This window comes from Triticum aestivum, chromosome 5D (genome assembly GCF_018294505.1).
Source record: "Triticum aestivum cultivar Chinese Spring chromosome 5D, IWGSC CS RefSeq v2.1, whole genome shotgun sequence".
NCBI classification, from domain to species: domain Eukaryota; kingdom Viridiplantae; phylum Streptophyta; class Magnoliopsida; order Poales; family Poaceae; genus Triticum; species Triticum aestivum.
Window position 1 is genome coordinate 271325088 of NC_057808.1, and position 16895 is coordinate 271341982.

Genomic DNA, 16895 nt, shown 5'->3' on the forward strand with positions numbered 1-16895 from the left:
TGGCGGGCACGAGGACGCGGGGTGTGAGCTGCAGGGCGGGGCGCCGGAGGCCGCGAACGAGCGCGGCACGGATGCTGTGCGCTGGATCTGACCGCTGATTGCATGCGCTGGAGTGGGCCGTCGCGTGCTAGCTAGCTGCTAGCCGCGTGCGTGCGCTGGAGATGGTCGTCGCGTGCTAGCTAGCTTCTAGCCGCGTGCGTGCCGGGCATGCACAGCCGCATGCTAGCCAGCCGCGTGCGTGCCGGGCATGCATAACCGCATGCTAGCCAGCCGCGTGCTTGGTAGCTGGCTGCCGCCGCTGGAGCTGGCCGCCGCGTGCTAGCTAGCTGCTAGTTGCTGCTCTGCTAGCCAGCCGGCGCACGGTCGGACGCGAGTGCGCGACGCGGGCTGGGCGGGAGCGGCTGCAGCCCCGGCGAGGCGCGAGCGACGGGGCACGGGCAGGGCGGCGAGGCTGGAGCTGCGGGCGGGCCGGCGAGGCGCGAGCGGCGGGGTGTGGGCGGGGCGGGAGCTGCGGGCGAGCCGGAAGCACTCGCGCACTATGTGTTCGACGAAATGTCGCGGCGGACAAGCCACAAATGCGTCTGGCTGCCGTAGGGCGCGTCGGGCGACCCAAATGAAAAACGGACAAAAAAGGACAAAATCGACGTCCGTTTGGATCGCCCCGTTGGAGTTGCTCTTATACAAGAAAAAATGTAACCATTAATCCTTTGTTTGTGCTGCTAACTGGATTAGCCAAGTAATGGTTCTAAAAATTGTGTTCTCCGATGTTCTACATGAGCTTGAAGCTTTTCCAAGAAATACTGAATTTGGATGTACCCTTAATCTTTCATATGTGGGTATGTTCTACAAAACTTTGCCTGTCCTCCTAAAATCATGCTTTATTGGTTTCAGTTGTGCAAATTATGCTTCTGATGTTAGTATTTGTGCTTGTCGTATAGTGGAAAATATGATGCTTTTCCTTGAAAACCAATAAAAGGTTATACTGTGAGGACTCTTTCGCTCTTAATCATGGGTCATGTCTCAGTTTGTATAGTAACAAAAATCGCCAAGGACGACCGGCTGTGGAGGAAGATGTAGCCCAGGGCATTTGTCCTCCAGTGGCATTCAAGATTTCTATTAAATGCGGTCAGGAGCAGATGAGCTCGAGCACCGTTTTGCATTTCCCATGGGACGTGTACTTTTTCTTGCCCGTTCACAATCCCGAAGACGAAACACATGGATCTTGTTTCTTCAAGTGAAGATTTTTCTTCTTTCTAGAACATGCAGTGATGATCGTCTGCAAAAATGATGCAGTGACGATACCGAGTGTATTAAACAACCGTGTTGAATGTCACTGCAAAGACCTCTATGGCAAAATGACCAAAACCCCGCTCGACCGCTCCATCCATGACCATTTGTACTGATTTGAGGTGGGCCATAGTATGACCATGACGAGCAATGTAATTTGGCTGTAAGAACTTATTAAAAACCACTAATATGTAGTTTGGCACAAAAATTCTGGCGTGGCTCCGCGGGACTGGTGCATCCACCTCCTGTTGTCTCATCTACGGCCCCTCTTCTATGTCCTGGGTGGAGGCAGGTCCGACAATGTTGGGCAGGTGGCCTCGTCGCTCAGTGATGTTGAGCATATTCTCGTGCAAATGGTTTGGCTCGAGGGCTGTGGCCGGGTTGTCCCTGTAATGTTTGTGATCCCGTCGTCGTCCTTGTTGTCATGGATGTTGAGTTTGAGTCGTATTGTTTGCGGTTGTGCTCTAGGTTTTGTAGTTGACGGTTTCTTCCATTCCTTGTGTTGTAACTTTTACTTTAGTCTAGATTGGGTTTGGTCGTCATCTTATTTCGGATCGCCAACTTTCTGGGTTGATGATCATTTTGTCAGTTAGATTTGTTCGTTGAGTCGGATCTCTATAGCATTGTATGAGTCATCTTTTTTTATGTTGTATAATCTTCTTTATTAATGAATATACACATACAACTCTCCTGTGTGGCTCTAAAAGAAAAGGACCACCCTATTTTGATCCACATATTTTATTGTACAACACAGCTGAAAAGATAGACTGATGATAAAACTTTATATGTAGGTGCATTTTTACAAATTTTTTGAGGATTTTTTTCTAGAAGCGCTAATTGTAGCCCAGGCTCTGTTTCCACCTTTCGGGTCATGAACATCCTTTTGAAAATCTGAATGCCCTCCAAAGTTGATGCGCGCATTTTGTTTTATAAACAATGGAAGAAATTATGCTAGATAGGGAAGGTATGTTGTATATTTTCCCCGGAATAGCCGAGTCTATTATAAAAGTTCATGGAAGTACAAAACATCCAAGGCAGAATAAAATTACATTGAGGTCCATGGACCATTGAATAACCACTACCGCCGGCAAAGCAAGATGGTGACGCGCCGTTGTCATCGCTCCTATACTAAAGTCGGTCTGACCTTGTTGATGACAACTAGAAAGTCTTCGTGCACGTCGTTGTTGACCCTTGAATTTATCCGAGGCTGGCACCATATTTCCCGTGCGCATGCATGAAGAGAAACCCTAACCTTGCCGCCCCAAGAAGATGACAGGAATCTACACCGGACCTTTGTCGACTCTGTCCTAACGAACAGATTCATGGAGGATCGCATCCCAAAAGACCACCTCGAAGAAGAAGCGATGCCATCCGCCCGAGAGCCGCCCATGCGAGGACTAAAACCCCCTTTTTTGAGGGGGGGGGGAGGGGGGACTAAAAAACCTAACTTAAACTACTAGCCAAAGCCGAGGCACCGGAATTTCCCTCACCGCCACCAGCCGCCGGAGCAGTAGGCAGAGGGAGGAGAATCCATGGACTAGCCGATGGAGCTTGAAGGGGAGGAGAACTTTGCCCTAGTCGCATGTGAGGAAAAGGAAAAGAGTTTGTTGTATATAAACTTTGAACTATTTGTACTTTACAACACCCAAAGAAGATAATGACCTCTTTTTTACGGTAAAACAATTAGATTGACAAGCATAAGATTCTTTGCAAGAGTATAGATTTGATGAGAACTCTCCGTAATCTAGTGCAAAAAAAGCCTATGAGTTGTATTCCTATGAATTAAACAACCCCGCATGGGAGAAATCTGAAGGACTAGAATCCTTTAAAAATCCCAGGGCCAAACTAACAAGACTAGAGACGAAACCCAACAGAAATCTATGAAACTCGAAAGAGAAGAAAGAAAGTACAAGTAAACTAAGTACAGAAAAGTAAAAAAGCTTGTGGTAGACCTAACTACTATTTGTTCCTATCAAAAGCCAAATCTCTAGGTACATTCCAAACCTTTGAATCTCTATTTACGGCATCCTTCCATGTCACTACAACTGACTCGGTTGTTGCCTCTACCTTGGCACTCAAGTGAAACTAACTTGACATCACAGAGGAAACTCCATCTATGTTTTGACAACAAATTTTAAGCATATGGTAGCAAGTGAAACCAAGTCCAGCGCGGGAGGGGACTTTCAATTTCTTCTTCCTCGCTCTAGCACTTGGATTTTAAGCAGTGTGTCGGCCATACACGCACCATAGCGCACGATAATCACCGGCGAGTGGAATGAAATGACCGCTAATTACCTATCCATTAGTGGCGCGCCCGCTCGCTCGGATTTCCGAAGTGGCTGTTCGAATGGCCGCCAGGCGGCATCATCTTCGACGGCAAGGCGTCCCCATCGCCTAAACCCCGACCACCGCCTCCCCCTTCTCACCGTCTCCTCCCCTCTCCACTACAATGTCGTCGTGTCGAAAGGACACAACCTATTGGCTGAACCTACCGTCCTAGACGTGGTGCACCGCGATGCGAACTCCCCCCGCGGCGCACTAGTCGCGGTAGCCATCGCTTCCTTCTCTCGTTGTGGCTCCCGTGACGAGAACGTGGGGGCTCTGCCGGCTACAATGGCAGGGGGTAGCGTCAAACTGACGCCTCAGGTGACATTGTACACGTCAACAACGTCGTCCCCATCAACTCCACTGGCCTCACCGTCCCTAGGCCGAAGTCCGAGGACCCAGTCATCTTCTGTTGCGGCTCTCCCAACTCGAAGAGGAGGCGCGCCGCCGCGACAAGGAGGATGGTGACTATAAGGCATTGACCGATTGCAATGTTGAATAGCATTGCATATTTAAAAAATGTCGCTTAACAACATTTGTAGTTGCATAAACTTTTGGCTACTAATATAAGTTTTATCATGTTTGATGATGATTTGAACTGGTTTGGTTCAATTAGATATACCTTAAATTAACTTACAAATTTGAAGCAATTGAAAAAAACAAACAAATAAAAGTACAAATATGGAGGCCGCAATTTGCGACTCTATGTTTGCATGTCGTTGCCAAAGCTCTCATGCCATGAAAAACATCAAGATCCCACCAGTCATCAATACACCTTTAATCTAGTGGTATCAGACCACAACAATCCATCACTATGATGCATTTATTTGCTCATCAATACTCCCGTCGTCATATATTGATTGCAACATCTTATATTATGGAATAGAGGGAGTAATTGTCAAATCACAAGCAAGTGAAACCTTGATAAGAAGGTTAGCAAACTTAATTTTTCATAAGGCAGATGTTAGCTCAAAAGTCATATACCATTGCCTCCCACTTGAGTATTTTTCTTGCCTTCTCCTTCTACCACATCATCATCAAAGACACCTTAATAAATGCATACATGACTGTGGAATGAGTGCATCTATTATGCGACCTGGGTCGTACGCCCAGGTCGTGAGACCCTCTTTGGATGAGGACATTTGGCAAAAGCGAATCCTCGGTTTCATTAATAAGATCCCAAATCCCAACGTCCAGGGAAGTGGATCCTCTAACATGAAGGAGGGAACACACCTAAGCTACAGTTCCCTAACTTCCTTCCTTTACTTCCATATGATTAAGGCTAAAATGACTTGAATTAATTTGTAAATTACGAATCTACTTTCTACATTTACAAAAATTACATACGAACAAAATTATGGTGCAATAAAATTAATTTTAAATTTATTTATATCAACAGTAATTGTATACAGTACCTGCTTAAGTAGATAAATACAGTGTTTGTTATAGTACCTGACTTTTCTTCTCTGTTTTACACTTTGCACTGTAGCTTAGGTGACTTTCTTCCTTCATGTTAGAGGATCCACTTCCAACGTCCAGCCCCACTACGAAAGCCCAATTCCTCTCGCTCGCTCGCGGCGGCAGCCAGCGCCGCCCGCCGCCTTCGCCCTCGCTGCCTCGGCTGCTCTCACCGGCGTTTGTCAGCGCACAGGAAGCTCGCCCTTGGTACGCTTCTCCTGCTCGCTCGCCGCGGCCGCGGCCGTGGCCGCCGCCCACGACCGCGTTCCACAACGCCCGGCAGCTCGTCCTTCAAGCACGACTCGTCTGCTCGTTGAAATGTGGAGGAGATGTGGGCAGAGGAGGTTCTGATGGATGTGCTGCCATATATGATGATTGATCCGGTGCCTCGTCGCCGTCGTCCGGCTGCGCCATGGTGCCACGTCGTCGCCTGCGAGATGGAATAGACAGAGAAGATACATCGAACTGGATGCTGAAAGGTCGAGGATGCGTGGGAAACACTGGAATGGAAGGAAAGTGATTTGTTGCTACAATTAATTAGAGAATTAATTGGCGTGCCAGCGTTGAAAAGCTTTTGCCAAGTGTTCTCATGTGGACAGGGTCTCACGATCGCATAGGATTTCTTCCCAAGGATCTCCTATGTTTCTTTTTGGTTGCAATTGCAAAGACCTGCAAAATATACTGGAAATAACAGTGCCAAGACGTGGTCGATGCCATACCAGTCCAATCAGTAATACTAAAACTTGAACTTGAAACGTCCAAACAGTTGCAAACACATGGCATCAATTTTTCTTAAACAAAACTGCAATTTTATTAATTAGAAATAACTGTTACATCGTCAATAAGAAAAGGTACAATATCTCATCGTATCACATTCTGTTCTACGATTCCATTTCGACAAAAGGAAAGAGCATACCTAAGTTCAATAGCTTTACGTCCGCTATCCCGATCATGATTTTTCTACCCTCAAGGGGAAAGTAGAAGGCTCTCCCCACTTTGGAAGGCTGTGGGCGAGGAGGGATTCGAACCCCCGACACCGTAGTTCGTAGCCATGTGCTCTAATCCTCTGAGCTACCGGCCCAGCTGTCTCCACTGGATCTCTTCCCGAAGGTACCCCTTCATTTCAGGTTAAGAAGATGGGAAAGCGCCTTTCTCTCTTCATGGGCTCCTCAAACCAATCCCTAGTGACAGCAATGATACGCATAGCATCAATATCACAGATAGGAAGGGGGTGAGACCAGCTCCAACCCCCCCCCCCCCCCCCCCCCCCTGAAATAATGAGGGAAACAACTATTTAACTTTATTACTATAGATAATATCTTACAACCACAATGATAATTATGAATCAATTGTCCGACAGTACTGTTTTGCACCCATCAGATTCCCCACTCTATAATTAAGTAAAGCAAGAAAAAAAAATGATAGGTTAGGGAAGAGGCCAAAAATTACATATAATTACATTTACAGGAAACTGATGATCTGTGAGTGAGCGTGCTACGCGTGAGCCTTAAGGGGGAAAACGGGCACAGATAGAAACTACACTATATCACAAACTCGGAAAAAGGCTCCGCAGCGAGTGCTTCTTGGTCATGGTTTCCACTTATTTTGACTGTCACTTTCTTCAACCTCCTCCTGGCCAGCTCTGTTTATTGCCAGCTCCTTGGCAGTAGTAATGCACCTTGCTTATGGCTGGCGATGTTGAAACCATGAAATTCTGCAGCAAAGCAAGAGCGGCTTCTGTGTACCTCTGTAAATCCAGTCTTGCGGGATTATCTTCATGAGAGTTGTCCACAGGTTGGCAGGTCAATCAGCAAAAGAATTAGCTTCATCATCTGAGTCAGTCACTCATGTACTTCGACGGAACTTGAGATTTGTGCAAGGCCGCAGCTGGGCAGCTGAGCGGAAAATAGGACAATATGCCCGCTGCAATCATGCTAGTTGAAGAAATACGTAGACTGGAGGACATCCTTCATATCAAAATTTCCCCTCTCTGGCAACGGTGGGAATTTTAATTTAGGGAAAGATGTCTCAAAGCTCTCCAAGAGCTGCATCAAATATACTGTGTTAAGAAACTGAATGCATAGTCTGTCATGAGTTATGACATTTGTTATTGAACAATTACGAAAATAACACATAGAACAGCAAGCTCATGTGCTATGGTAAAGCATGGAAACAGAGCACAACAGCAAAATTAATATGGTAGTCCTAACATACTGAAATATATAACAAACCAATACGCATGGAAATGAAGCCCAATCAGCTAAGCATGCAGACAAAGAGGATATAAATCAATAAATAACAACAATAGACAGCGGTTTAGGTTATAGCTATTAAATGCAATGCACCCTCAACTTTAGAAGCATCAGTGGACAAGGGAAACACTTCTAAGTGTACTCGACAATCATCAGGCAAAATCAAACACATCACGAAACTAAGAATATTGTAATAAGTACAGTAGAAAAAGCATATGCTGCAATTTTCAAATAAAAATATATCGCACGAGAAAGAATGTTTGTCAAATATATGTGCAAATACATACCAAAAATATGCATGCAAATAACTGAGATGACAAAATACATACATTTTCTAAAATAGGCGCATCATACAGTTCCACAAACTTTTCCCGAAGTATCTTGTTCATTGTATCAACATCACAAGCGTGGGTCCAATATGAATCATGAACTCCTGCATTGATTTACATAAATGCTAATAGTAAAATACACAGACGCAGCGAAGTATCCCATAAATACTCTGGCAGATAGTAAAGAGAATACCGACCTGCAAAATATAGGCCTTGCTTTTTGCAAGCAACAGCAGTCATCATCATATGAGAGCCATCAAGGGAGTGTACAAAGTTTGGAGGGAAAGCTGTCCTCTGCCGCTTCACCATAACCTGGTCAAAAGATACACGTTCATCTAGTATACTCAACAGATCTATCAGATTCGAAATGTATAGTTGATGGTACATTATAACAGTGGCAGTGCTGCGATGAGGAAAATATGTTCAGCGAAACAATGTGATGCACAAGTATGCAAGCAAAATTCAATTACCCACTTCCTGCCCAACTACCATTCAGCAGCCAGTGGCATGAAACCGATCAGCAGTCAATACCCCATTGTCAATAAGATGCACTCAACATATATCCATGTAAAGAGGCATACCTTGTCGGTTTCTCGTTGAAGGGTCAGGACTTGTAACGAAGTTTTAATCTACACGGAGAACATCAAGAATATCGCATTGTTATGCAATGTTAAATTCCTCTTAAAAAATGTGGCGGCAGTAATCAAGAGAAAGTGAGGAAACAATTATACTGAAATACGTACAAGATGCCTCCCTAGTTTGCGATATGGTTGAACAACTGGAAGTCCCAGAGGGGTCGTCCATCTCACAGGTTCATTTTCACAAGCTATAACCTGTCATACAAGCCACTGCTCAATACCCATGGTTATAAAGGCCAATCTATTTAGAAACAGAAATCAAAAGGACAAGGCAGGACAGCTTGACTATGAAGGAAAAATGTTAACTAAAAGATGGCCTTAGGAGTTTGCCTCAACAAACAGTTTACTTATTCTTCAGATGTAATCTTAAGTTGTAGGTCAATAGTCATGATAGTATTTGAGGTTTTATTTGATCTTATTTTTCATTTTAAGTTTTCCTTCCTCAGTCTCCGCTGTGCATGGCGCTGCCTTTCTGAAAGCACTCATTTATTTCGTTAATGAGTGGTGGACTTGTAGTTAGCTGACAGCATCATTTATTCAGATAAAACAGTATAATCCTACGGAAATTGGTTAAGACTCCCCTAACTCACAAAATATCACAGCACTGAATAGAAAAGCACTTGAACGACAAACTGGCTCTTTGTAACGAAGGATACGTACCTCTCTAATAAGTTATATGAGTATAGACAAAAAAAAGGAACATTCTATCTGTTGGGGCACTCACAGGATGCCAACAAAAACAAAGTTTAAGATACCCAGCCAATGTTTTCTTTTAGCATGTCCCCAAAAAATTGTAAAGGAAGAAATTCATAATTACTAACTATTTTCTTATACAAATTAAACCACAAGACAACAGATCACATTTTGGGGCTTCATTCAATAGCAAATCCATGATTACCAAACAAAAATAGCAGTATAATACTTTGAAGCAGATAAAAAATGATATTGAAGTGGATCGCACGCTATTCAGACAGAACAGACATGATACTGCAGATGATACCTTGGCACAGTCTCCTAGCCAGGTCATGATACTACGAGCAGCTTCGAACATCTCACCAAGTGCTGTCAGCGTGACCTATCCAGAATTGAAAAGAAAGAAACAAAAAAAAGGTGGTTCAGTTCAAGGTGTACATGTTAGATGAAGAAACAAAAGCTTCAATGATTAAAGCATTCCACCTTAGCAGCATAGCATGATGCACCAAAAAGTTCCGAGTCCTCAGCAATGACCCCCCTCTCCTTTAATCTTCTTTTTATTTGTTCACGTGCTCCAACGTAAGTCACACCATAGACAGATGTCATCACTGTTTGTTTTACCAATTTCCTATCCACCTGTATATTTCACAAATAAGAACATAAAACTTTACATAATTTACCTGTATTACTGGCGAGTCTATGAGATACCAACTAAAAGCAATTACAGAAATCAAATCATGTAAAATAGCTGACACAAACTTTATTCAGCACATTAGGTAAACATTAATCTTATGACAGCCCAATTAGTCAGCATGCTTATATACCAACTCAATATATATGTGCTTTCTAAAGTGATGTTTCAAATAAACTTCATCTAGCATAATAACTGAGCTAGGTTTGTACTAATCCCAGGAGTTTCCACATGATTTTACAAATTTGCTCCATGCTGAGAAAAAGTAGGTGTTGCTCTAACATTTTAAAGAATGTGTTACTCTTCAATTGGTTAGGCTTTTAGTACGCGTTATCACAGATAGCTAGACTGGTAAATGTTACAGAAAACATTGTAACTCTAGGTAGAACTGTTGATTTTAGCATAACATCAGCTGTAGATTTTTACCAGGTCTCAGCTTTAGTACAGGTATGTATAACTTGGAGGTAGAGAGTCGATCACATAAAAAACAATCTTGAACACAGTATTTTCATCATACAAGGTAAAAGAATATTTATAAAGACTGGCTAAAAACAACACCTGATCAACTAACAAACGAGCACGTGCTGCATCAGCATCTTTAGCTGGATCTTTTTGTGCATCTCTCTTCATAATTTCCACCACCCTGGATCACAAGTACTAGAAATGTAACTCCAGATCACAAGTTGAAGAAGATATTACACCAGGCACATGTCAAGATGGATAAATTGGACCCTGACTTAAATCTAAATTTGAACAGTTAATTGGCTTGTTGATAAGGCACTGCGATATTAAAGATACCAAGCAGGACCCAATAATTTCATAAATAAACACATGAACTGACAGTTTAAGCTTGTTTGAATTTGTATCCAATCTGTTGTCTACCCAAATTCATTTCAGGAACGCGTATAAATATGAGCATATATAGGTACTTTGAAGTTTGACTCCATCCACGACTGGTACTTTTATGAGAAAAGTATATTTTTCGGACCACAATTGCTGTGAATTACAAGTCATCGGAATAAGATTGCTCAGTAACTAGATAGGCTGATAGGGTATGGCATACAGACAGCTACAAGTTAAAAAGGAATGTTGAGTCTGCCCATCGACACTACGTTCAAGACAGAATGACCTCTACCTGGCAGCTATTCCAGAGTAAACATCTGCAGGTTTCTCTCCGGAAACTAAGTTAACAGCAACTGCACCCAGCTGCATGAAATTGATGACAGAAATAATTACATACTTCACTGGCCAAATATTAAATAATCCCCATGCCAAAAAGAACGTGACAAAGCAACAGCGTAATTAATAAAAATATGAACTGACCTTATCCCTTCCAAGAGCTGCATAGTGCTGCAGGCCATTACAAGAACCATCCTGAAAAAGAAAACATAATTATCATAATTCTGCTCCAGCATAAGCACATAACGGAACACCTAGACTTACTATACAAGGTTAGGTGGGCAATTACATGGTTTAGCAACAGCACCAGATATCATGTCTTCTCTTGCGTAAATGTTTAATGTTTTAGTTACATATTACAACATGTAGCACACATAACATTTCAAAAATTTCTGAAAGGAGAACACACATGTGCATGTGTGAATACTATGCGCGGTTACAAAAGATTGTACAAAAAATATGCATTTTGTGCAGCTACAGAAGAAAATGGTAGACAGTCATGTTTCTCTTCATTCTCTGCAGAACACAAATGAACATGTTTCTCACCAAAACAAAATACAAGCACAGAGTATATGCCACATGTAAATTTATTTATTTTCTGGATTTTCTATTCAAACTTAGAAATAATGTTTGGTTTTTTCTTCAGGAACGCTTATAATCCGTGTCCATGCTACTAATCATATTTTAGATCTCCTATTTAGTATATATTTTTATTGCTACAACCTTATGTAATCAAAATGAACATACGACTGAAGTTAATGCTAACAGCTGTGATCTACCATACCATTTTAAACGCCATTGGCTCCCAGTATTACATCCAAATGTATTAGTATTTTGGTTTATTTTTGCTTGTTCTTTAAGAGATTACAATCCCTGTTTGAGACAAAGTGCCTAAATAAATCAAATAACTCAATCCTAACATATTACAACTTCAAGTAAAGCATTTTCTATCAAAACAAAACCAAACTCTCAACAAATAGGTACCTCCTCCTTGGACTGAACTTGTATGTCCTTCCTACACTCATGCAGCTGCTGCTATGCCATGAGCCCATGACATGTTTAGCAGAACTTAAAAATGTTTATTTGCGCAGATCTTGCCAAGAAAACTAGCTCATATGCACAAGAAATTCCTTGCCCTCGAGATAAACAATGTATTCAAGGTTTATTTATACATCATTTTGTCAGGCAATGCCCAAAAATAGATCAAACTACAAATATGTTTGGCATTAGTTACACTTTTCTGGAAGCTGTCAAAGCATGCTGTTGTCTTATACTTCAAGGCACGAGAAACAAACATGGCTAATTTTTCCTAGCCTAGCAAAGCAACACGGAAAACTTAACGAAACATGACAATTATTGCAGGCAAGAAATGAGATTATTAGAAGAAAAATGATATACCATGGACAAAATATCAGTACCTGGTGCACAGGAATATGTGAGATCACTGTTTCTGGAGAGGGGCTTCTTAAAGCTTCATTAAGATCCATGCAAACTGCCAGGCATTGGAATGGATCCTCTGCCTCAAGCCACCAACGCTTGCCTTCAAGAGGCCTATTAGCTGAGTCAAATATGTCCTCCAGGTGATTCTCAGTAAATGCAATCCGGCCATCGTATGATAACTTGTCTACACCTCCACCATATAAATTTGCTAGGTGTATCTTCAGCCAGCGCAAGCCTGATTCACCAAGTGGTCGACCTTCAGAAAACTCCAACACTCCACGACAAAGATCTGAACCCAAGTGATTCAGGTAAGGATGCATTGGGTAAGCACGGCCTCTAAAATCAAGGTTGTGTGGATAGTAAAACCCCGCTTCTTCCTTCATTTTGCGAGCTACCTGTTACCAACAAGGGTACATTAGATGAAGAGTAAAATTGAGTAAATGATGTCCCACTAGAACCCTTATAGTCGCTTACGGCAAGTTTAAGCTCAACATCACATCTCTGAGAATGCCTTTCACTGTTTTCCTTCTTGGCTGACCTCATGCTCCACCTCCACTTCTTCAGCTCAGCTTCATCTTCAGTGTCAGGCTTCTCCGGTAGGGAAACCTAGAGTACATGAAAAGAAAAGTTAGCATATAAAACAAGAATGCCATAGAGTCTTCATAAGATGAAATCCAGAGAGAAAAATATGGCAGCTCACGTCAGCACGATCAACCAAGTCAGCAAGTCGGCCGCCACTGGACCAAATTCTGTCAACAATACTAAGAACTTTTTTGTTGACCCTCCACTTGGTGCTCCCAAGATTATCTAAGGCCTGAAACCAAAAAGGCATCAAACGATTATATCACATAGACAAAGATGCTTAGCAAGAACAGCCATCAGCATGCCAATGTGCAAACAGCATATTAACAAGAGAAACAGCTATCTGCATCAAGTGTGCTAAAAAGAGATCCATGCATGTGATCTTGAAAACGTATTTCAATCATAACTATTCATCTAATCTGCAAAGATGATATAAACATGAGGCAAAAGAATACCTCAAAAATTGTTTGCATCTGTTCCTTTGGAGCCTTTTTTACAGCCTCCCTTTGTTGCCTAGCTCCATGAGTGCGCATCACGTAGGATGGCAAAAATAAATGTGCACCCTTGTCATATCTGTAGAAATTGCTATTGTTAGTTCCCATAACATTTACTGGGATAACTTTGCTACTCAAAATTAGGGATAACATGGGTGCCGCTAGTAACTTCCAGGCATGATGTACTCAAAATTAGGGATAATTTTGCTACTCGGAACCATTATATTAGTAATAATCCAACAGAGCAGCATCCACTCTTATGAACCACAACACACTGAAATAATCGAGAAGGGGACCGTTCAGATTTGTGATTACACTCAGCTACTATGATGTAACCTAACACACTTGAAGAACAGCCGAGCTATCTAGCAACATATATGCAAATAATTGTGAGGAACATGGATAAGCAGTACCAACCCAGTCCAATTGATCGGCGGAATCAACATAGGCATGTAAGGTATGACCATATGCTTTGCCTGTCACAGGAAAGGAAGGATCAGGGAATGCAATATTCTGGAAAGAATATTCTAATGAAGAAAATCATTGCACGTGTGACAGAAGGAACAACTCAGTGACTCACTGTTCTATCCAGGCCTTGTCGAACCAGTGGATCGCACTTGATCACACCATATCGTCGACTTTTCCTATTTAAATACAAGGTGTGAAAGAAAGCATAAGTTAGAACAGAGAAACATTTTTTTGGGGGGTAAGAAGGTACTCCCTCTGTCCCAAAATAAGTGTTGTTAGATTTAGTACAGCTTTAGTACAATGTTGTACTAAGTCAGGGACACTTATTTTGGGACGGAGGGAGTATTAAGTAAGAGTTGACATGATTACTGTTGTTCTCTTGCCACAGTTCTCATTTCATGTGTGAAAGCAGGTCGGATTTCAGGTGTACTATCTCCAGACTGACTAGCAGGTGGTTGTATATGGGCCGTTTCAATAAATAGCTCAATCAAACGGCTGCCAACCTACAAAACGGCAAAAGATAATATAAATATGTCATTAGTTGAAGAAGTAAAACATATATCACCGAATAATTAGAAAAGGTGCATACTTTTGCATGAGCATCTTGACCCCATGGCCTGGTGCTATCTTGCTTCTTCACTAAATGCCTGACTTGCCGTATCTTCTGCTTTTTCATCAGATCAGTGACTTTCTTTCTTAAACGCTCTTGTTCTTTGGCAATATCTGCATCCACTGCTTCTACTACTTTATCTACTTCTTTAGTGTTCTTTTTCTTTGTCTTCTCTAGAAATTTGTGGATTCGAACCTGGTCAAGGACAAGAGGAAAAACATTACAATTACTCGTTAGCAATGTATACTAACGTATCCCATTAATCGTTGTCACCATAACTGGTGCAACAAAAGAAATAAATGCCAGGTTAACAATTGACTGAAAATCAATGCAAACGCCAAAGATATGCAAGGAAATAGCAGCTGACAAAGGTATCCCTTTCCGTCCCCAAGAAATAAAGGCACCTCTTTTATGGCACAATGTCAAACATATGTACGAAAATGGTTCAAAATTTATACTTAGAATGGTGGATACAAAGGGAATACATGTAACAGTTAGATTATTGACGTTCCAGAAAAATACTTGACATCAGGAAAGCACATACACCGTTCCCAGTTAGAGAAGAAAAACAAAGATAAGTGCAGTTTTCTGTTACGACATGTCAAACCACTACCAATAACAGTAATGATGCCTAACCCTAAATCATTCCAAGGCTCATGAGTAGGCCTTTAGTCAATCAAGTCATGTATATATTTTGACCCATTTCAACTACATTTACATAATCCCTACTTTCAAATGTAACGAAATATTAATATCACTTAAATGTATTTTAGCTCCAGACGTACCTAACCTACAGTGTTTCAATAACCCAGAGTTCATCGGGGAATATATTCAGCCTTACATAATGCCATACCTATACGAATGAAAACGTAAAATGGTAGGAGTAATTTCAATCATGTCACCCCTCTAATGAATAATGGCCCTTAGCACTAAATTATTATAAATCTAAGAGAAGCTATTACTAAAAACGTCATTTTTCGACCTTAATCGATAAAAATCAATGATCTCAACCACCAGCAGTGTCAACCTAGTGGTCACTTGAGATTAGTATAAGAACCACCACTGCTAATTCATTTTGATGTGGCAACCATTTTGGTGTGCAACTGCACAACTGGAAAAAAAGAAGCTCAAGTGCCACCCACGAGCCAACACACCTCATGCTCAACTGCTTCACCTATCTGACAAGCGGCCTGGATCACACGGACGCTTCCATCGCCACTGCCAGTCATAAGCAGCCCCATGAGCTTGTGCATGGTGATAACGGCCATCATGTCGGCTGGAAGCATGTTAAAATACGGGGCGTGGGAGGCACGTGTCCCACGCTGGCTGACAAGCTCCTGCTCAGCGATGATCTGGTCCCTCAGTGGCTCAAACCAGCCAAGGAAGAGTGACTTGACATAGGGCAGGTTGGGCGCCAACTTATGCTCGCACATGTCGGCGAGCAGCTCGCGGTACTCCTTAGCCGCCTGCTCCCACGCCTCTGTCTCGATCCGGATTTGCCGCTGGCGCAGTGAGACGTACTTGGAGTATCCAATGCCATGCTCCGCCGCCAACTCTGCCAGCTGCCTCCCCTGCCCGCGCCCCCTCCTCCGCTCCTTCTTCCCCGCCTGACCTGCGGTTGCAGCCTCCGCCACAGGCAGCTTTGTATTGGGGCCCAAACGGACAATCACCTCGGGCGCGTGGTGCGGCTCGTCCACCTCCTCGGAGGAGACGGCCTCGGCGGCCGCAGCGGAGGACGACGCGAATCGCGAGGGTGGCTGCCCCCACAGGAGGCGCACCGGAGGGAGGATTCCGGGGGCAGCAGCTGGAGCTGGAAGGAGTAGGCGGTGGAGAGGAGGAGGGGGAAGCTGCGGCGCGGAGGCGGAGAGGAGGGCGGAGGCGAGGCGGCGGGAGGGTAGGCGGCGCCACATGAGGTCTAGGGCTTTGGCGGGTAGGAGGACGGGAGGAGGAGGAGGCGGCGGCGACGGTGGGCAGATGGCTGTCTCGGCGGCCGGAGTTGGGGCGGGGAGCATCAACTGGAGGCGGCGGGGAAGGGAGGGGAAGACATGGGGAATGGGGGATGTGGCGCCGCCGCCAACGCAGGAGGGAATGGGGGTTGGGCGAGGGGGGCACGCCGACTTCGGGCTGGGCTTAAACCCTTGGCACCTTCGTGCGCGGTTGATTTGGGTGTTAGGGATGGAGATCGTTTCCCCATGTCTCTCGCTTCCTTTTACCTCACGCAATTTTACCACGCCTTTCAAGCCCATTGTGCTTCATTGCACTTCAACTCATGTCCTTTCCCCGGGGCTGCCATATTCGTCTTCTGATTTAAATAAGAAACCTTTCTATATATTCTATATTATTAAAAAACAAGTATAAAATATCCTAGCCAACACTTAGATCCGGCTTTACCCAAACTTTTTTGGTTCACCCCAACATTACCCACTTGTCCGACTGTTGCTAAGCAGTT

The 16895-nt window shown here is 43.3% G+C and overlaps 1 protein-coding gene across 1 annotated transcript; it reads right to left on the reverse strand.

Annotated features, from left to right (window-relative positions):
* Window positions 1-6353: 6353 nt before the first annotated feature.
* LOC123120818 (DNA-directed RNA polymerase 1B, mitochondrial) lies at window positions 6354-16548 on the reverse strand. The gene is made up of 19 exons (XM_044540806.1): window positions 15601-16548; window positions 14426-14641; window positions 14206-14339; window positions 13949-14012; window positions 13786-13844; window positions 13330-13447; window positions 12993-13106; window positions 12767-12898; window positions 12271-12687; window positions 10997-11047; window positions 10809-10879; window positions 10232-10316; window positions 9466-9618; window positions 9290-9364; window positions 8395-8484; window positions 8233-8280; window positions 7849-7963; window positions 7652-7755; window positions 6354-7115 (listed from the first exon to the last, which is right to left on the reverse strand). Exons 1-19 carry the CDS (start codon window positions 16456-16458, stop codon window positions 7005-7007), a joined length of 3015 nt encoding a protein of 1004 aa, XP_044396741.1. The 5' UTR covers window positions 16459-16548; the 3' UTR covers window positions 6354-7004.
* Window positions 16549-16895: the final 347 nt, after the last annotated feature.